The 21,477-nt window shown below is 40.9% G+C and overlaps 4 protein-coding genes across 4 annotated transcripts in view; 2 read left to right on the forward strand and 2 right to left on the reverse strand.

Annotated features, from left to right (window-relative positions):
* Window positions 1–21,477, reverse strand: part of LOC122986896 (NLR family CARD domain-containing protein 3-like) — a 1,497,050-nt gene that overhangs the window by 1,169,252 nt on the left and 306,321 nt on the right. The gene's annotated exons all lie outside the window — the stretch shown is intronic.
* The window catches only part of LOC122986857 (NLR family CARD domain-containing protein 3-like), a 934,102-nt gene that overhangs the window by 238,217 nt on the left and 674,408 nt on the right, over window positions 1–21,477 (forward strand). The window lies entirely within an intron of this gene.
* cebpa (CCAAT enhancer binding protein alpha) lies at window positions 3,143–6,174 on the reverse strand. The gene has a single exon (XM_044359238.1). It carries the CDS (start codon window positions 5,969–5,971, stop codon window positions 5,054–5,056), a length of 918 nt encoding a protein of 305 aa, XP_044215173.1. The 5' UTR covers window positions 5,972–6,174; the 3' UTR covers window positions 3,143–5,053.
* Window positions 10,399–16,412, forward strand: cebpg (CCAAT enhancer binding protein gamma). The gene is made up of 2 exons (XM_044359467.1): window positions 10,399–10,989; window positions 13,338–16,412. The coding sequence occupies exon 2, from the start codon at window positions 13,424–13,426 to the stop codon at window positions 13,916–13,918; it is 495 nt and encodes a 164-aa protein (XP_044215402.1). The 5' UTR covers window positions 10,399–10,989; window positions 13,338–13,423; the 3' UTR covers window positions 13,919–16,412.

The following is a 21,477-nucleotide window of genomic DNA, read 5'->3' on the forward strand; positions in this document are numbered from 1 at the left end:
AGAAAGTTCTCACCTGGCTGTTCGTGATGCTTTTTACTTCACTTGGAATTTTTTTCTGTGTGAAAAGAAACTGAAAGAATCTCGCTCACGGCTGAATAGTTCAGCTCACCTGAAGACGACTCATAGACTCAGATTTGTGTGCAGGAACTCTTTTGTGTTGTTTTTGTTATATTTATATTATATTAAATATATTAAATATAACTGATCCACTGATTCAGACCAGAACAAACAAACCACAGCAGAGACTGAATAACAAGTTAATCCTGAGCAGAAACAAAACGTAACCACAAATCAGTATTACATCACCTCATAGATATGAACACGTAGATGAACATATATTAATATATTAACTGGTAGCCATAGTACATACTGGTCTGGTCTAATCGCCCCAGTTAACTTTACTTATAATGAGAACGGTATATTAAACTCAACATGTTCATGACAGTGTGGTTTAATAACTACTCACACATGAAATGATTCCTTGTGCCTCAGTTTTGGTATTTTTGGTTGTTGTTCTCTGGGGAAAGGTTCATATGTTCAGTTTGGTTTTTCATAGATTATTTTAATAAGATAAACTCATAACTGGTATCTGATAACACACCAGTGTTTCCAGTAATATCTGAATCATATCTGTTGTTCTTTTTTTGTCTCGTCTGTTGTTTGTTTTTTCTCTTTCCTTTGCACCAGTAAATGTACAACATATACATATATAATATATGTAATTGTATTTACACATGTACCAAAACACCCAAATAAACAGAAGTTTGAAAAAAAAACTCGCCAATACAAAACAGAGAGAAAGGTTGACAGTGAAAAACATGTATTTAAGGATGACTGGACTGAGAAATATGTCTTCATTTTGCCAGAGGCGAGACCACAGAGTCTGATTGGCTATGAAACAGCAGCCATAATGAAGAGTGGGAACGTAAAACGCCACTACAACACCAAACAGGCCTGTTTTGAACAAAACTATCCGAAAAACACGAAGAAGAACCACAAAACTGAACCAGCTGAAGTCGTGATATCAAGACTGCAGGGAATAATGATAAAATCAAACACTTTGAACAATGAATACAGATAATAACTGATTAATGAACATTTCCACAGCGTGTCTCCACCTGCACATCAAAAACCTCTTCATGCTCCAGTTGAAGGACTCAGATACACAGCAGAGGTACGATGCCGTTCATCCTGCACAACAACCTGACTGTGATCAGAAAACTCCTGCTGATCTCACAGCTCATCGTATCGATCAATGATTCCATAAAGTTTGTCAGTGAACGTCACGTCGGCGTCACTGTGAACAGAAAACATCAGATCAGTCTTCTGGGCAGTTAGACAGACGCTGGTTCATAAAAAGACTTTTTACTGAACAAATAAACAGCAAAACTATAAAAAGAAACTCTGCCTGTCAGAGATGTTTATCAGTTTGTTTGTTGTTATATTGATAATGTAATATTGATTGATAACTGTACATATTTGCTTTATTTGGACTAGAGTTCAGTTGTATTTCATTATTTCCTTGTTTATCGTGTTGACTTCAGTTTACTGGTTGTTTATTGTGTTTTGTTGTGCGGTGCTTCAGGTGACGGACCAGCATGCACCTGCAGCAGGAGCATTTATTTCTTCTTTTGTTTTGTTTGCATTTGATTCATAAATCTAAATAAAAGTGAGACACTTTGTTTGTTTCCTGCGTACATCACGTCCTCCTGATGCATCAGCAGCTGTTTGATTGTAACTGATTCAAGTTTGATTTGGATTATTGATGAACGGCCTCTGCAGTGACCTGTTCGTGATGTCATCTGGAGCTCCGGTGTTGGTCCGTAGTTTGTGGTGAAATAAATAAACTGCTCATTTCATCCTGATTATATTTGATTCTGTAATGATAAAATATAAAATATAGCTGCAGTATAAATTCATTTTAAGTTTCCAGATTATCGTCTAACTCCCAAACTTCACTTCTTCTTCCCTTGTAGTTGCAGCACGTGTATCAGTTCACTGTTATATATTTATATCTATAATATAAATGATTCTGTTGTAACAGGCTGAGTTACGTTCAGGTGTCAGTATAAATTAGTCTATAACACATATTTCTATAATAATCTATATTTCTCTCCTGCTCAGTCTGATGTGTCAGTGTGTGATGTGTTATTGGCTCGTAGTGATGAAGCTACAGAGACTCTGCAGCTCCTCTCGGCTTTACGGAGCTTTATAGTGAGTTTCAGCTCATTGTTTATCTGTCCGGCTGCAACTTTACTGTTCTGGTTCACTCTCAGCGTCTCATAGTGTCACTACCTGCTCACAGTCAGCTGTAGACTAGCTGGTGAACATAGTGGAGCCAGATATTTCCCTCAGGAGTTGGTAGAGAGTAAAAACATGAATGATAATGTTGCTCTGTAGGTAACAAGTTCAACATATCAACTTAAAGATGATAATATGTCAGAATTGTGTTTTCTGATGGAAACTAAACATCAGCTGCTGCAGGTTTAAAGTCACAGTCAGTGATATAAATATGAACCATGTGTGTGTCTTCATACTGAGACAATCAGCTGACAAACACAAGAAAATCATCATTTTTTTATCTAAAAGCTGCAGATTCCTATAATGTTGAAGAGTGAAGCTGATGACGGACGTGTGAGCGCCACCTATCAGCCGCCTGCACGCCGCAGCTTCAAGACAAAACATTTATTACGTCAACAGCTGGAAAACAAATCAACAAACAGCAAACAGAATCTGATAAAAACAAGCTCTTTTATTATAAGAATTCTCATGTTTTGGTATTTCATTTATATATTTATTTATATATATATATATATATATATATTTATATATATATGTTTATTTTACAATTGGGATGTGGACTTTAAAACAAAATGTCAGAGTTTGTAAAAACAAAAAAAACAAAAAGTGCTTCCTTTTTCCTCGCTGACACAAAATCATCGTCTCTGAAAATGTCTTAACAGACGAAAAGGAGCAGATCAGCAAGAGGTCAAAGGTCATCTCAGAGGACCAGAAGGCACTCAGTGTGTGTGTGTGTGTGTGTGTGTGTGTGTGTGTGTGTGTGTGTGTGTGTGTGATGATTCAACAGTGGAAAAGAGGAAGAGACGTGTTGCATAGAAACCCTTTTCACATTTTGTTTTTGTTTGTTTGTTTGTTTTCTGAATCATTTACAGATAAATACATGTATGTAGAGCGAGGCGTGTTCTCTTTTTTTTTCTTTTTCTTTTCGGATCAAAGTACCCACATGTCAAAGACAAATGTGCTTCATCTGACGACAAATAGTGCATACGAGAGAGAGAGAGCCGCTTCACCGCCGCCGCCGTCCTCTGAAAACCACACGTCTCTCTCACGAGTCTGCACCGTTTTCCTCCAAAGACGTGAAAAGAAGCTCATAAAAACTCATAAAAACACTTTTTTCCAGAAAACGTTCCTCGCCGTCATCTCTGAGCTTCAGACAGACGTGTTGCAGCAGGTTCGGGAGATGTGTGGGTTTCAGTGGACGGTGACATGATGAAGCAGGTACCACAGTTTCAATTCCAGTCTGTTTACATGTGTGTGTGTTTGTATTTATGACTTTGGCTTTAAATCACACCGTCAGACACAGAGCTGGGCCATAACTCAAACATGATGATTATCATTCATACAGATAACATTATGCTGCTACAATCAGGTGGAAAACTTTGTATCTCCAAGAACTTTTAAGGAACTAAAGAGAGAAAAGCCGCCAGTTTCAGGAGGATGAAACAACAGGATTCAAACATTTGAGATGATTTTTTGTGAGTCTACAAAAATGTTTTGAGCTTTTAATCCTTAAAAACAGGTTTGAAAGTGGAGATACAAGGTTTTCACCTGACAGCAGCAACATGGGAGATATTATGGTGGTTCACAGTTGTCGTGTCTCAGTGAATAAATAGTTCAGTTTGACCAAAATCTGCAGCAGATTGAGATACTCAAGAACAGATATTATTATTATTATTATTTTGAATATTGCAGGATTTCAAACATTTAAAAATCATGTGAGTCAGTGGGAGGAACACGAGCTTCTATCATGTGATCACTGGTGTGGAGATAATGCTTGTTATCAGGATATTAAGTTTTTGTCCTCTTACGGACGGTTCTCGAACCTGTGACGCGTACCAGAGCGGCCCCAACAGCCCTCATTTAAACAACAAATCCAAACATGACTCTGTCTCTACAGGAAGAAAATACAAATACATACATGAACATACAGTTTAGCCTACATGCAAGCAGTGTGCACTTTGCATTTCATAGCTCTATAAAGACACGTTCTAGTTCATCAGGAGGATATGGAGATGTATAAAACAAACAGAAAAATAATTAAAGAAAAACATGCACAACAGGCTGATTTGGACCATGGCCACCATGCCCTACCTTAGCTGCACTGATATGTGAGTAGAGTGTGTCAGGGCACACAGTCTGTACGACGTAAGGCACAAAAACAACCAGTCCTCTGTTGTGTGGATCTGCAGGGGGGAACGAGCTTATCGGCTTTTGCACAAAAAAAAAAAAGTTCATAAAGGCACATGAACACTGCAAAAAGACTCAGTCTGAACGAGTGAATCTGTCTTTTACTGAGTGCACAAGTGAAGAATGATCCCGGTGAGCTGATTGGTCAGATGAGTTCACCTGTTTCCAAGAAAATTAACTCGTCTAAAGGATTTTCTACAACCGCTTGTTTCTAGAAACAAGAGACATTTTCTCACCACTTTGGCTGCAAAGTTTTCTCATCTTGAAGACTGAATAAAAAAAAAGTCTGATTGGTTTTTATTCGTCTTTTTCTCGAGAAACTTTGCGGATCTTTTCACTTTTCACTTGAGAGAAATTCAAGTTTCGGGACTCAGTTAAAGACTAAATTCTTAGTTAAGACGGATATTTTTGCAGTGAACACCTCAGCTGCCTCAGTCTCCTCACAGCTCTCAGTCCGTCCGCACACACATGAAGAGATGTGGAACCGTTAGTGAGTAAATCCAGCAGTGTCCCAGTCCGGTTCCAGTCTGGTTCCAGTCCGGTCCCAGTCCGGTGCAGTAGTCTCTCAGCTGCCCAGCGGTTTGAAGGATCCGTCCGGCAGCTGCCTGAAGATGCCCCGTAACGTGTCCAGCTCTCGGGTCAGGTGCTCCACTCTCCGCCTCAGTCTGTCGTTGTCGTTGGTCAGCTCCACCACCTTCTGCTGCGTCTCCATGTTGCGCATCTTGGCCTTGTCCCTGCTCTTGCGCACGGCCACGTTGTTGCGCTCGCGCCGCAGCCGGTACTCCGGGCTGCTCTTGTCGACGTGCTTCTTGGGCTTCCCGCCTCCCCGCTGCTCCAGCAGCTTCAGGCCGCCCTGCTGGTGCTGGTGGGGGTGCTGGTGGTGGTGCTGGTGCTGGTGCGGGCTCGGCACCGGGGTGGGCGGGGGCGTCGGGTGGCCCGGCTGGAGGTGCATGGTGGTCTGCGCGCAGTGCGCGATCTGGTACTGGAGATGCGGCATCTGCGGCTGCTGCTGCTGGGGATGCTGGGAGTACTGCTGCGGGTGCGGGTGGTGGTAGTTGGGGGGCATGGCCGGGCTCAGGTCCTCCTCGTCCCGGGGCTCCTGCTTGATGGCCACCGGTCGGATCCGCGGCGGGTTGTGCTCGTACAGCGGCTCCAGCTTGGACTCCATGTAGTTGGACATGTAGAGCTGCTGGGGCCCCGGGCCGCACGGCACCGGGTCGTACTCTCCGCTCATCATCTTCAGCTTGTCCTGGCGGGAGCTGTGGTGGAACAGGTCGGCCAGGAAGTCGTCGTTGAAGGCCGACGGGTCGATGTAGGCGCTCAGGTCGATGGAGGTCTCGTTGTCTCCGATCTCACCGCCGAGCTCTGCCGGGTCTCTGTAGCCGGAGGAGGGCTGCTGGCTGTGGGGCAGGCTGCTCATTAGTGGCCGGGGCGCGACCTCGTACAGGTTAGAGAGCTCCATGGAGAATCTAAACCCGGGCATGCATGGCGAGGAGCTCCGGGAATCCAGTTTGGGGAAAGTTAGGTCCGCTGTCAGGTCCTCAGGTGAGAGGGGGGTCAGACAGCTGCAGACATGCGCGGAAGGCTGCAGGGGCGCGAGGAGAGTTACAGGCTTTTTATTTCTGATCCAGCAGGAGAGAAGCAGCAGGACGTCGCTCTGATTCCTCTGCTCAGTAAACTCTGAGCTGTCAAACTGCGGTTATATAGCAGGAGGGAGTGGGCGGGAACACACACACACACACGCACACACGCACACTCACACACACACACACACACACACACACACACACACACACACACACACACACACACACACTACAGTCCTGGATTTAACCCGCTGTCACTGTACAGAAACGTTTCTCGGAGGAAAAAACTCAAATAAAACATTAATTATCCTCCGTGTTCATGTCTCACTGCAGGAATCTTTGTCACCAAACTCACTCACAACTATTTTCATATTAAACAAGATCAACAAAAGTCTTCTAGCAGCAGAAGTTCATGAGCTTCGTGACATCATGTCAAAGTAAAGCTGTAGATGTTTTACAGACATCTACAGCTTCTATACATCCCGCCGTGTTTCCTCTAACACGTGTTTAGTGTGAAGGCAGTGAGCTGTGATGGCTGCAGGGAGCGGCTCATATCACAGTCTGCACGCATGATAAAATACAGGTTATTAAATTTATGACTCCTCTTCTTGAACTTATGAATCTCCAAACAAAGAGCAGCGCTGACAGCTGTAACAATAAGTTCATATCACGCGTCTCTCATCATGTTTGAGCCTTTAATGAGCTGAAAATACACCAATAAATATCCTATAATCAATACAGATCATCAATGGCGTAATAATAATAATCATAGTAATAATAATAAACGTTTATGCAGCAAAACTTTAAAAACATGTTTAATGAAGTTAAATTGAGACACTATTGTTAATACAATGAATAAGATAATAAAGACGTTATGAATTGTTATGTATATTATTTTTTCATATCTTGTTAAAAGTGAAGAAAATAAACTTTTAGTTTTCAGTTAATAGTGATATTTATCAAATATAACATATAAAATGTCTTATTTGTTATATTTCATGTGATGTGGAGGCTCAGAGATCAGAAAGCAGGAGTAAAAACTTCCCTCCGAGCAGCAGATCTGGGCAGATGGGGGGGCGGAGGAGGGGAGGGGGGGCGCAGAGGGTGGAGGGTGTGGTGGTGGTGGTGGTGGGGGAGGAGGGAGGGAGGGAGGGGTGGAGGGTGAAGGAGGGAGGGGGGGTCCCTGCAGGGGGAACAGAGGTTATTCAGGATAAACCGGGTCTGACTGCAGAGCCAGAACCTGGACTGCAGCGCCCTCTGACGGCGGAGACGCTGACAGACACGCTGAGGCTGATAACTGTGGAAGATCCCTTTATCTGCTTATTGATTACTGATTAGTGGTTTGATCTATAAATGATGAAAAATGATCATCATGAGATTTCAAATTCAGTTTTGATGTGTTTGTTTATTTTTTACTTCATTTGTTGTGACGTCATTTTTTGGATTTTTAGTGTTTTAACATGTTTTTATTTGTCTGTAATTCATAAATTAATCACAAATATCTTTTTATTCTGATCAATGATCCAAAAACCCAAAGATGTTCTGTTTACTGTCACTGAGAACTTTAAAAACATCAAAACACTGATAAAAGTCTTTCTGTTGTTTAATGTAATAATATAATCTGATGAAGCCTCGAAACAAACTGCTCAGGTTTTATAAATTATGTAAGAACCTTAGTTATTTTGTTTATTTATTCATTTTATTTATTTATTTTTGCTTTTTGTGTTTGATATTGGACTTAAAGGACGAGTTCCCAGTGTTCCCAGTGTGTTAAACCAGCAGTCAGGTATCTGTAATCCTCCAGTTCATACTGGATATTAAAAATGTGCTTTAATGTAAAATCAACAGTCTGACGTCTCCAAACACGCTGCAGGAAACTAAAACATCCGCTGAGTAAACCTTTGGAAACGTTTCTCCTCTTTATGGTGAAGTTTAATATTTGACTCAGACCAGGGCGTGTGGAGCGAGTTGACCTTTGACCTCTCTGACTGGTGCGGTGTTGTTCATACTGATCACATGGCAGCAGTGTATTGATTCTGCATCAGCTTCAGTTCATGCCGATCACTTTGTGTTTTAACAGGATCATTAATAAGCACTGATGAAACGTAACATCAGCTGCACCGTTCACACTGAAATATCTCAACGACCATCAGATGCATCGATGAGGATCGTTCATAATAACTTTGACTCATGTAGCACCATCATCATTTTGTCCAATATTTAGTTTATACCTGCAAACTGAAGACTTTCCCATCAGGGCTGCAGCTGATGGTTCTTTTCTCCATGAATCATTTTGTCGATGCTGTTATAACGTCTGTAAAGTGACGTCTTCAAACGTCTTTATTGCGTTTGTTTTGTCCGACAGTCTAAAACTCAGATGTTCAGTTTACTGTCACATACGACGCAGAAAAGCTTCAAATCATCACAGTTGAGAAGCTGCAACCAGCAAATATTCAGCAAAAAATGACTAAAACCATTAATAGATTCATTTTCTGTCGAACTACAAATTATTGCAGCTCTCGTTCCCATCAGCCTCAGCTGTACTTTGTGTTTAGTGCTAACTGTTAGCATGCTAACACGCTAACCTAAACTGTTTAGCGTGAGCCACAGTAAAGGCTAACAGAGCTTCCTGTTTGCACTGATCTTCATAGTTTACTGTTCAGCTACAATTAAAAAATTTCATACAATAACAGGAAATGATGCAATCAAAGTGCAACTTCAGAATGACATCGCAAGTTAAAGTTTCGCCATCGTTCACCGTTAAAACTTTAAATGATGTTCAGCTCGACGTCTTTCTAGTCTGAACACCATCAACTCACAACAGACTGATTCATGTGGATTCTGGGTTTTAGACCTGTTGAAACTGTTATAACACATATTTCTCTCCTCCACAGTCTGATCTATACAGTAACAGTGTTGGTTGTGGCTCGTATTGATGAACCTACAGAGACTCTGCAGCTCCTCTCGGCTTTACGGAGCTTTATAGTGAGTTTCAGCTCATTGTTTATCTGTCCGGCTGCAACTTTACTGTTCTGGTTCACTCTCAGCGTCTCATAGCGTCGTTTTCAGAGAGAAAGCTGTGAAAAGCCGCTGAACACTACCTGCTAACAGACACAGTTAGCTGCAGACTAGCTGGTGAACATAGTGGAGCATTTAGCAGCTAAAGAGCCAGATATTTCCCTCAGGAGTTGGTAGAGAGTAAAAACAGCTAAAAGAGAGTCATGTCATTTATTTTCTTGTTTAAAAGTACTTTTATTGTATTCATTCAGGAATTGTGCACTTTAAATAGATAAATAGATGTTTTTTACAGTCTGTGGAGGGTAAGAAGAGGGAAGCACCTGTGTTTGCTCGAGGGACTTTCTGTAGAAATCGACAAATTAAACAACAAGTAAAAACTGTCAACTGATCACATGAAGCAACAACCAATCACAGATATGGATCCACCCTCCATCAAACAGATTATTGATTCTTTAAAAGAAATCCTGACAGTTTATTCAGTCGACTAATCTGCAGATTCTACAGATTCTACTGTCACAGCAACTGACTATCAGGTTTAATCGATTATCAGAATAGTTTCTGATTTCTTTTCTTTTGAACAGCTAAGTGGTTTAATCAGCTACACAGCTCTGATGCTGCTTCAGTAACATGTTATTGATCCTGATCAATAGATCTGCTGAAAACACATTTAACTTTTACCCTCAAAACCAACTGATTCATTGTTTTTATTCTCAAGTTTGTGAATAAAAATGAAGAATTTTTATTTTTCACTGACGTCCCAAATTTGACTTTTAGCAGTTTGATAAATACAGACACTGTTGTTGTTGTCAGCAGAACGTTACAGAAACATAAAACTGACATTTAATTAACGACAGAAACAAAATCACTTCAAGTCTCTTCAGTTCTCACATTTATATTTTAATGTTTTAGCACATTTTTAGAGCTGCAACTATTAATTGATTAATTGAGAGACAGAAAATTAATCACCAGCTATTTTGATAACAGATGAATCTCTTTATGTCGTCTTTTCTTCTATGTGAATATTTCCTGCTTTTTTTAGTCTCTATGACAGTAAACTGAATATAACAATAACTAAATATCTTAACAAGACATGTGAAGACATCGTCTTTTTCCCCTTTTACTCAAGTTTTATTGAACAAATGATTAATCAGTGAATGAAGCAAATAACTTACAATTATAATCAATTAAAATAATCATTAATTACATTTTTCTTGTCTTATTATTTAACTATAAACATATTTTGTTTAATTTATACATATTAAAATATGAATTTCATTATCATTTTTTTAGCTGTTTATGATAAGAGTACATGTATACAGTAACTGTCCTTGTTTTTCTCCTTTATGTAATGACGCTGTAACATGTCACCTGTACGTGTTTATAGGCTGTTTTCTCTTTATTTTACAGTATTTTGAAGGTGGATTCTTTGTACTAAAAGATGAGATAGTACAGGTTAACTGTAGTATTATTGTTAGTAGAACTAGTGCAGGTATAATAAGTATTATTAGTAGTTTCAGTGTTGTTAAATCTCGCCTTTCAGAGATGAAGTCATGCATGTTTGAACTCATTTGACCAACCTCATATTACATAAACAAAACCAACAGAAAATAGCGCTTTCCGATTGGTCGAATGACATGTCAATCATCCTGTGTATTGCATCACTCTGCCGCACACGCAACTGTGATTGGTCCACTACTCGCTTCGCAGCCCTCTCCTCGCCTCTGATTGGCTGATCCTGGATCATTGCCGTACATGGTAAAAGCGATTTCGCAATCGGCTCCTCTCCATGTTCCAAACAAAAACACTCACAGCTCACACAGACGGGACGAAACTCCAACTTTCTACCCAAACTTTTCCGACTTTGACGGATGGTTGAGCCCACCGCCGCCCCGTGAAGGTAAACTGTGTTTTAAACTCTTTGTTTGTCGGAGAAGAAGCGCGAACAGTGAGGTTAGAGCCCGTTAGCATGAGAGGCTAACTGAGGCTAGCTGGCTAGCTGCCCGGTTGAACGGGTTGTCAGAGGAAAAGTGAAAATGTGGCTTCGTTTGTCTTTACATCCGGATTGAACACATGTCAGCGTGTAAATGTAAAGTGTAGAAGCTTCTTGTGAAGTCAAAAGGTAGTGAACCATCTGTTAGCGGCTTCGAGGGAAGAAAAAGTTGTTAAAAGTGCTTCGAAATTCAAAATTCACCGACTTGAAGCGACCTGTCTGGATTTATCCGCCGTGTCGGTGTTTTTATTTCGGTCAAACCTTTTTTTAAGTCACCTAAAACCTGAGATTAGTGATCAGCCCCGCATGACTCCGGAGTTTCCCTCTGTCGGCACAAAGGCAGCCGATGATGATGCAACAGCAGGCAACAGCCGGAGCTGCTGGTTTCACCCGGAGCGCTTTTCCCTGCGCACAGCTGACTGGCTGCATGGCAACGCGCCGACCAATCACAGCAGCGCTGCTAATTGGCCGTGCAGAATAATAATCCGACCAATTATCGCGTCAGATGTCTGCTGCTGCTCTCAGAGACAGGAGGAAGAGGTGGTGGGGGAGGGGGGGAGAACATCTATGTTTTCAACCCAGTTTAATTGAAACCACACCTACTTCCGTATGATGAAAGCCTCCACAGAACGATGGACAGCTGCGTTCCCATGGAAACCGGCTCAGGCACAAGTGCATAGTATTACATTCCCGCTTACAGGGAACAACGTAAAAAACAGTCGAGTTGTTACTATCACATCAGAGAGAGGGGGGGGGGGGGGGGGGCAGTTACAGCTTCTCTCCTGCTAAACAAAACACACAGCTGTGTAAATAACAATAAAATGTAAACAAAAATAACAACAGGCTGACTGAGGTAGAGGGTTCTTTAACAGACCAAGTCATTCCTGCTGTGTAACCCTGAACATCTCTTACAGGATTTGTGCAAGGAAAACTATCCAATCAGCAGCCTCAGGCTGCCACAGACGGACTTAAGACAGGAAGTGAGTGTGAAGAGAAACAGTCCCGTAAAACAGTGAAACACCTGTCTGTGTGTGATTTGGCTGACGGTGTTTACAAGCGGACAACAGCCGCAAACCACTTGAAAGCACAGGCTAGTTAGCCATAAGCTAGTTAGCTACTAGCTAGCATAGCTGCGTGGAAACGCTGCACAATGTTTGATAGAAAAACCTTTTTCATGTGCAGCAGAATCAGAATCCTAAAAATATAAACCACGCAAAATGTTCTGAGAAAATATAACAAAATAATGAAAAATAACAAGTCAGTGATCTAAACATTAAACTGCAATGACAGGAAAATAGATTTCATACATACACATGTTATAAATAGTCACAGTTCAATATTGATGCGTTCATACGTCTGACACTTGTCAGACGTATGAACGCATCTTGTTTGTATCTTCAACTGATTAAAACCTGCTGTCAGGTTTGCAGGAACTGGTCCAGACTGGTTTTATTCTGTATGATATGATGTATGAGTGTATGATGTGATGTGTGAGTGTATGATGTGATGTATGAGTGTATGATATGATGTATGAGTGTATGATGTGATGTATGAGTGTATGATGTGATGTGTGAGTGTATGATGTGATGTATGAGTGTATGATATGATGTATGAGTGTATGATGTGATGTATGAGTGTATGATGTGATGTGTGAGTGTATGATGTGATGTATGAGTGTATGATGTGATGTATGAGTGTATGATGTGATGTATGAGTGTATGATGTGATGTGTGAGTGTATGATGTGATGTATGAGTGTATGATATGATGTATGAGTGTATGATATGATGTATGAGTGTATGATGTGATGTATGAGTGTATGATGTGATGTATGAGTGTATGATGTGATGTATGAGTGTATGATATGATGGAAACATGAGGAGGTTTATCACCAGTCATAACCAGCAGACTTTACTGCATCATCTGATGGTGAAATACAGATGTCTGACTGTAATGTTGGATCTGAACGCACCATCAGTTTCCTTTTAACGTTATTCCAAAATTCCACAATATTTGGGTCTGAGAGTCTGTAGCTTTATTAATATCACACTCTGATTATAGAACAATCAGATACTGACTCAAACAGCTGCATCAGGTATCATTTTAATAAATAACAGTTCAGTAAATGTATGTCTGTGTATTGATTTGTTTGTTAAAGTTGAAGTCAGACCTGACAGGATGATTGAAACAGCGGTACGTCGGTGCGTCTTTCATCTGTTCCTGACAGTAAACTCAAATGTTCCTTCTCGTCTTCAGGCTCCGCTCAGTTGATCTTCTGCTTCCTGTTTCATCTGTACGCCTGAGGAGACTCAGAGATCAGCAGCTGCAGGCAGCACATCCAAATGAGCCGGCCGTCGCAGCCGAAACTAACCACATCTGACCACAACGGCGTGAGCGTCATCCAGAGTCAGGCCCACGCCGCCTCGTCCTCGTCTCTGCCGACGGCGGTCGCCGGACTGCAGCAGGTTCCCCAGCTCGTCCCCGCCAACCCTTCAGCCGCCGGCGGCAAGGCCCTCCCCCCCAGCAAGATGAAGAAGCCCCTTGCAGACAAGGACAGCGAAGAGTACCGCCAGCGCCGCGAGCGCAACAACCTGGCGGTGAAGAAGAGCCGCATGCGCAGCAAGCAGAAGGCGATGGACACGCAGCAGCGCGTCAACGAGCTGAAGGAGGAGAACGAGCGGCTGGAGGCCAAAATCAAACTGCTGAGCAAAGAGCTGAGCGTGCTCAAAGACCTCTTCCTGGAGCACGCTCACAACCTGGCCGACAACGTCCAGCCGCCCGCCGGCGCCGAGGGCGCCAGCCCCGCCCCCAACAACGCCCCCGCCAACGGGCAGTGAGGGGGGGGCGGAGCCACAGGGACGTTTGATCCGAGGAGCGTTCACCTGCTGCAGGTTTTCTGGAAACTTTTTCACTTTGGAAACATGACATCACTTTTTCTTCTTCACTGCTTCTTCAGTTCTTCTGTCATATTTAATCCTGAATGACCTTTGACCCCCGACCCCCCCCCCCCCCCCCCTCCCCCCCCAGCTGCCAAAATGTCCATCAGGATTCCCACAATCCTCCTGGAAACGTTTAATTTCCTTTTCCAGCTCCGGAGAAACAAAATACAAACATGAGAAGTTTTCACACAGATCATAAATCTGCTTCCTGTGATTTTTTTAAAAAATGTTTAAAACATAAATTTTTAGATAAAAACCAGCTGAAGTTATAAATCGAGTCTCATTCAGAAAATGTTTCAGGACGGTGACGTGTGACGGACGGTGAACTCTGATCCTATGAGAAGCCAGAAGGACTGACTGGTCACGTGTTTATTGATTGATTGATTGATTGGAGATGTGAGTTCCTACAAACTGAGACACTGACCAGCAGACGTCTGTAGGAGCCACAAACACTTCCTGTCAGTCCGTCGGGTCGGACGCGGACGCCTTCGACGCTCCGCCGCCGCCGCGGGATGAAGATGTAAAATTGTGAAATTCCCCTTTTTTTAGGATGTTTATTTTCTTCTGTTATTCTACAAAGTTTTGATGAGATATGATGTAAGTACGTCACTACATATTGATGCTTAAAGGACGATTCTGAGTCTTTTCCATCGTTGACGTTATTTAAATGAAGAACCGGGAGAAACATCTTAACGAGGTTTAGACGCAGAAACAGTCAGAATTGTCCTTTTAACGGGTGTTTTCACTCGTTTGTTGATGTTTGTGTCCAGACAAGAGTCAGAGAGGCGGAGCCTGGTCAGCTGATCACAGCAGAAGCGTCACTGCAGAGACGACGAGGACGACGACGCCAACATCCAGGAAACAAAACATCCTGACAAACAACAACAACAACAATCACAGCAACAGCTGACAGAGAACAAACATTTAAACATCAGTCTCCAACCTTCATATTTATTATCATATCTCACAGAAACAGGACATGAAGCAGGAAGTGATCTCACCAGATCCTGGTGTGTGATTGGCTGACGAGTCTTCATGTGTTTATACATGAATTGTGTTGTTGTTGTTGTTTTTACAGTCACTCAGATTGTTTGTTTCCTCGGTGGATTCGTCCTGCAGCGACGACGTCGTGACGACTTTTAATTGGCGATTAAATCTTTAAACAAAAAGATGAACCAGATGATTGATCAGTTATTGATCTGTTATTGACCCGCCCGACTCAGGTCCCCAGCTGTGGCCCCGCCCCCCCCCCCCCCCCCCCCCCCCCGTCAGCACGCCACCGAGAGGGGGGGGGGCGGAGCCACGGCTGTCAGACTTTATAATTACTGGACTTTGTGCAGGTGTGTGGAGTGTTTTCCTGGATTTGTTCTTCCAGGAACGTTGTTGTCTGAGTCAGAGAGCTGCTCCTCCTGAGCCGCTCAGCTCAACGTTCCCTCAACGTTCCCCAAACGTTCCCACAACTGTTCTCTCCTTATGATTGATATTGATATGATATCCTGTATAGAGTGGCGAGGTGGGAGGAGCTACGTCTGTGAACCAATCACAGAGCTTAAAGTTTGGTCACCTGAGCTGCTGGAGGCCTCAGTTAGTAGAGAAGCTCAGGACTGATGAAGAGGAGGAAGAGGAGGAAGCTTCAGGAACATGTTTAATATCAGACTGTTAGATTTGAAACATAAAACTGCAGAAAATTCTTCAGAAAATGTGATTTTTTTTTTGTTAATTAAACATCGTTTAAATAGTTTTAATGTCAGCAGTTAAATTTTCAGACACACGATCAATATCTGAAGTTATTTCCCCCCAAAAATAAGATGATCGATCCGATCGATCCATATCTTACTGATATCGATGATAAATGTGTTTTAACAAATGTGGAAAAGAATAAAACTCTGATGTTTAGTCAGTTTAATGTTCTGATTCTGTTCAAATGTTTAAATAATATAAAGAATATTTATGTGATATTTGTTGTTTTCTGGGTCTGAAACGTGACGTAACGTTGTGGGAACGTTGTGGTAACGTTGTGGGAACGTTGTGGTAACGTTGTGGGAACGTTGCTGCTGGCCGGCTGAGCGGAGCAGCCTTCATCTTTTTCACTTTTCTATGGTTGGTTTTTCTACACTTTATTCCGAGCAGCAGCAGCATGTTTGTAGAGTCTTTGCATGTCGGAGCACCGTGTGTCTGAGGAACGTTGGAATATTCTGGTCTCTTGGAAACGTTTGATTGTTGTCGTGATGTTTCTGTAAAATCAGCTGATTTCTTCAGATGTTTGTCATGTTGTTTTTTTTGCTTCGGTCTGAATGTTGCTGGGCAGCATTTCTCTGTCGTCACTCAGCTTTTTTATATCAGAGGAACCTGGGCTAACGTGCATTTAAATTAAAATTCAGTTATAAAAGTTCAGATGTGTCTTTGATTGTTTTTACATTCAGAATGTTTTATATGAATCTGTCAGATGGTTTTAATGAAGGGAGTTAAAGGTGAAGCTGGTTCAACCTCATGTTCACTACTGCTACTTTATTAATGATTATTCAGAAACAAGTTTCATCTCATTAACTGTTGTAGAAAATGTTTGTTCACACTGAATGTTGTTGGTGAACATCATCATCATCATCATCATCATCATCATCAGACAGGAAATGAGCCTCAAAACCAACACAGGAGCTAAAACAGGCTGAACATGACGTTTGTCTGATTCACCTTCACATCACACACACATGCACTACTATAAAAACCAGTGATGATGTTTACTGGTTTACTGGTTTAAATGAATCATATTTAATATTTATATATAAATGTTTTATCTTCAGTAGATGTTTTACAGGTTAAACAGACGGAACCAAACTACACTATAGTGAACATGTTTACATCTTTACACCTTTACACGTTTATATGTTCACACACTCACATTTACACGTTCATGTTCACACGTTTACACATTCACACGTTCATACGTTCACGTTCACTACAGTGAACATGTTTACACCTTTACACGTTCACACGCTCATATTTACACATTTATATGTTCACACACTCACATTTACACGTTCACGTTCACACATTCACGTCCACACGTTTACACATTCACACGTTCACATTTACACCTTCACATTCACACGTTCACGTTCACACGTTTACACATTCACACGTTCATACGTTCACGTTCACTACAGTGAACATGTTAACACGTTTACACCTTTACACATTCCCACGTTCATGTTCACACGCTCATATTTACACGTTCACACGTTCATGTTTACACATTCATACGTTCATGTTCACATGTTCATATTTACAAGTTCACACGTTCACATTTAAACGTTCACATGTTCACGTTTACCCATTCACGTTTACATATTCATACGTTCATGTTCACATGTTCACATCTACACATTCATACATTTATGTTCACACATTCACTCGTTTACACCTTCACGTTTACACATTCATATGTTCACGTTCATATGTTCACACGTTCACATTTACACGTTCACACGTTTGCATGTTCACGTTTACACGTTCATACGTTCACGTTCACACGTTCACGTTTACACGTTCATGTTCACACGTTCATACGTTCACGTTCACATGTTTACACGTTTACATGTTTACAGGTTTACATGTTCACATTCACACGTTTACACCTTCATGTTTACACGTTTACACATTTACATGTTCACATTTACAATTTAAAAAAATCACCAAAATATGTGATTTGTCAGCAGCAGCAGCTGTAAATGTTCAAATCTAAATGATCAATAATCTGTTTCTGATTGAGCTTAAAACTGTTTAAAATAGTGAAAATAATCATATTTTAGTTGTTTTAGTGAGTTTATTATAACAGTAATAAAGAAAAATAAACACATCTGGATCTAAACTACGACTCCATGACAGAAATATCTGCTTTCTTGTAATAATAACAAGATATTTTTCATGTTTTTTCTTCATTATTACTCAACAGTAAAATCACTGGTTGAAAGTTTCATCAACATCAGTTTAACTTAACAAGCGTCACTAATGTTTTGTTTCTGTTAGTTATTAACAATCAATAACAAACTGACGTGTCAGATTATAACTAAACGTTGACACTAAAAGTGTCTCAGAGCAACATGAACACACTATCAACCCAGTAAACATTTAACAACATATCAGTGAAACACATCTGATTATAACGACATGATGACTCATCATCTCTTCTTGTTTTAACAGGATGGTTTGTTGATCAATCAATCGATGTGATCGGATGTTTTTTATGTTCTAGTTTATGGCTGTGTATTGATTTCCTGTTGTTCTGAGCACTTCTGCATGATTATGGATTTATTAGATCATTGCTAACAGTCACTGGTTCAAACCTCATCTGACCACAGACGTGCTGCATATACCTAGACGCCATATTGGACGCCATATTGGACGCCATATTGGACGCCATGTTGGACGCCATATTGGACCAGGCTGTGAACAGGGCAGCTGCAGTGTTTCTGGATAAAAAGCAGTATAACATTAATATTGATGTCAATAAGTGGTTTTTATATTCGGGGGTTTATGATCAATGTTGAGCAGAACAAAAGTTTATTGTTTGTTTGTTTTTTGTGGAGAACAAACAAACAAACTGTTTTTATCATAAATCCTTGAATATAAACATTAAAATACTTTTTATCCTGAAAAACTGCAGCTGCTCCGTTTACTTGTATTTGTTTACAGACAGTCCAATATGGCCGCCGCTCCTGACATCACAGTCAGCTGACTTCAGGAGGAAACACAGCGTCATCATCATCATCATCATCATCATCATCATCATCATCATCCCTCTGAACGTTCTGCTTCTGTGTTTAATATTTGTAGAAACTTTTAATGTTCTAACAAGAGAAGTTTGTTGGTTTTGTGACATAATGAGACAGAAATAAAAGTTATAATAATAATAATAACTATAATAACTATAAAACATGTTGTAACATGGAAAGAATCTGATGAACCAACCAGCTGTTGATGCTGAGTCATGTAAACCAAAGACATGAATCATAACTGATAAAGTTTTAATGAAGACGAGCTGTCAGCAGCAGCAGCGACGCTTGAAATCATCTTTCATTTATTCAACTTGATGATCTTGTTCATCTGTACTTATTGATTATTTGATTTGATTTTTCTATCTGCCTTTTTAAAAGCAGAGTTTAATGATCTCTGTTTGTAATGTTACATGTGAAGAGTCAACTTTAAAACCCTGTCAGAGTGTTTCTACATGTCTGCAGCCAGTTTGTGACGGTGACGTGTTGTTATTGATCCGTATCTTCATCTCTGAGTCTCCTGCTGTGTTTTCTGGTGATTCATCGCTGCACTTTTTGTCTTCGGCTGTTATCACGGCGACGAGCCGAGCGAGCGAACCAAATCTATCCGTCATGTTTCTGTTCAGACTGAGCCAAAGGTCTGTCCTCCTCCCAGTTTATCAGCTCACTGGGGGGGAGTGGGAAGGGATGGGATGGATGGGGGGGGGGGGGGGTCCACTCGTACCAGGCTGTCAGCTCCCAGAGAGACCAGCTTCCATTCAGAGGAAAACAAATGTTATTCTGCTTCATTCATATGATCAACAGATCAAAGATGAAGCAGTCTGACTCTGACAGCTGCTGCTCAACACTGTAATACTTTTAACTTTCTATTGAGCTCATCAGCTGTAACGTTGTGTTTCATTATTCCATTTAATAATAATAATAATGATCAGAGTATAAAATGTTGATCATGTTGATGACTCCTTCAGTCACAAACACAAACATGTTGAGTTTCATGGAATACTGGAAAACTTTCTGGCATTTCTGATTTAAAAATGATTAATTAATGTTATTTATGTGTGTGTGTATGGGGGGGGGGGGGAGGGGGAGAGGTGCTGATGTTAGTTTTGTAGAGAGAAGAAGAAGAGTGAAGCGTTTTGGATTTTCTATTTCCAGAGTTTCTGTTTCTGTTTTTTAATACCAGCTAATATTTCATAACGAGAACTAACGAGCTGATTAATGTCTGTTCAAAGGAATCTGAGACTTCAGAACTGCACATAACACACTGATGTTTTATTTATAATATAAAATAAAAAGAACTTTTCTATGAAATATTGTGTTTTGTTTCCATATATCCCAGAGAGGCTGTGTTCATATCTTTACTTGTAAATGTTCAAATCTAAATGATCAATAATCTGTTTCTGATTAAACTTGTTGTGTTTAAAACTGAGTGAATATGATCATATTTTATTTATAGTTCAGTTATAACAGTAATAAAGAGAAATAAACACATCTGGGTATTTTATCTGGTTTTGTAGTGTTTTTTATGATGGAATTTTTTAATGATGTATTTTTTTTATTACTTTTTATTATTTTTTATCAATTGATATTGTTGTATTATGCATCTTTCTGCTCTCTCTGTACACAGCACTTTATAAAGCCTTTAACCTTTACTATTACTATTATAATTATAATAATAATAATTATTATTAAGTACCTTTCTAGTTAATAAACCAAATATGGCGTCACTCATGTCCGCAGTCACATGACCATATGTCCAACCCATCTTTGTAGACGCCTCATTGGCTGATATGTGTCTGGGTGTATGTGATTGGTTGTCTTTTATATATATATTATTTTTTACTTTTTTTACCTTTTTTCATACTGAACTTACTTTATTTAAATGTTGTTTGTAATGTGTTTGATGATGACTCTGATGAAGACCACAAGCTGAAACGCGTCAGTGTGTTGCTGGAGTTCTGATCTCTCCGTGTGTATCGGGGGGTTAATATGACGATGATGATGATGATGATGATGAGTTTCATCTTGTGACTGTGATGATTGTCTGCAGCAGATCAATCTAAAAACTCAGAGAGGAAGCAGATGGTGATGAGGAAGATGTCAGACATGTATCATCCATGATGTCTAAGGAGGAGGAGGAGGAGGAGGAGAGGTGGTCGTCACGGTAACAGCTGTCGGGTGAAGTCCGGGCCTCTGAACAAACAGTCGGCCCGGCGGACGGTAAACACGGAGCCGCGCGACAGCAAACAGCAGCAGGAGCTTCACAGCTGACTGCAGCCAATCAGAGGTCACCTGCTGCCACTGAACTGGTCTCCGGGGTTACTGGTGGCGCTCTGACATCAGCTGACATCAGCTGACGTGACGTTAAAGGTTCTCTGTTCGGCAGACTTCTCTTTATTTAAAGTCCCTTCACTCAGTAATCTTAAATCTCAGTTTAACACCTGGACACACCTGCAGGATTTATGACATCACAACTAGTTTGCAGCCAATCACAGCGCAGCGTTTACACATTCCAGTACGTCCGTCTGACTTCTCTCTGTCAGGTTTGTCCTACGAGTCCGATTCAAGAAACTCTGATCGATCTCTCGTTCAGCAGAAATTTGCTGATTGAACTTTACACAGCATGACGTCATCCAGCAGGGCGCCGCACCGGCCAATCACGTACATGCACATCTGTAACACGGA

The sequence above is a fragment of the Thunnus albacares genome, chromosome 1 (genome assembly GCF_914725855.1).
Source record: "Thunnus albacares chromosome 1, fThuAlb1.1, whole genome shotgun sequence".
In the NCBI taxonomy this organism is placed as follows: Eukaryota; Metazoa; Chordata; class Actinopteri; order Scombriformes; family Scombridae; genus Thunnus; species Thunnus albacares.

Bases quoted from the DNA above. Each gene is read 5' to 3' on its own strand.
- cebpg (XM_044359467.1), top strand. From the start codon at position 13,424: ATGAGCCGGCCGTCGCAGCCGAAACTAACCACATCTGACCACAACGGC.
- cebpa (XM_044359238.1), bottom strand. From the start codon at position 5,971: ATGCCCGGGTTTAGATTCTCCATGGAGCTCTCTAACCTGTACGAGGTC.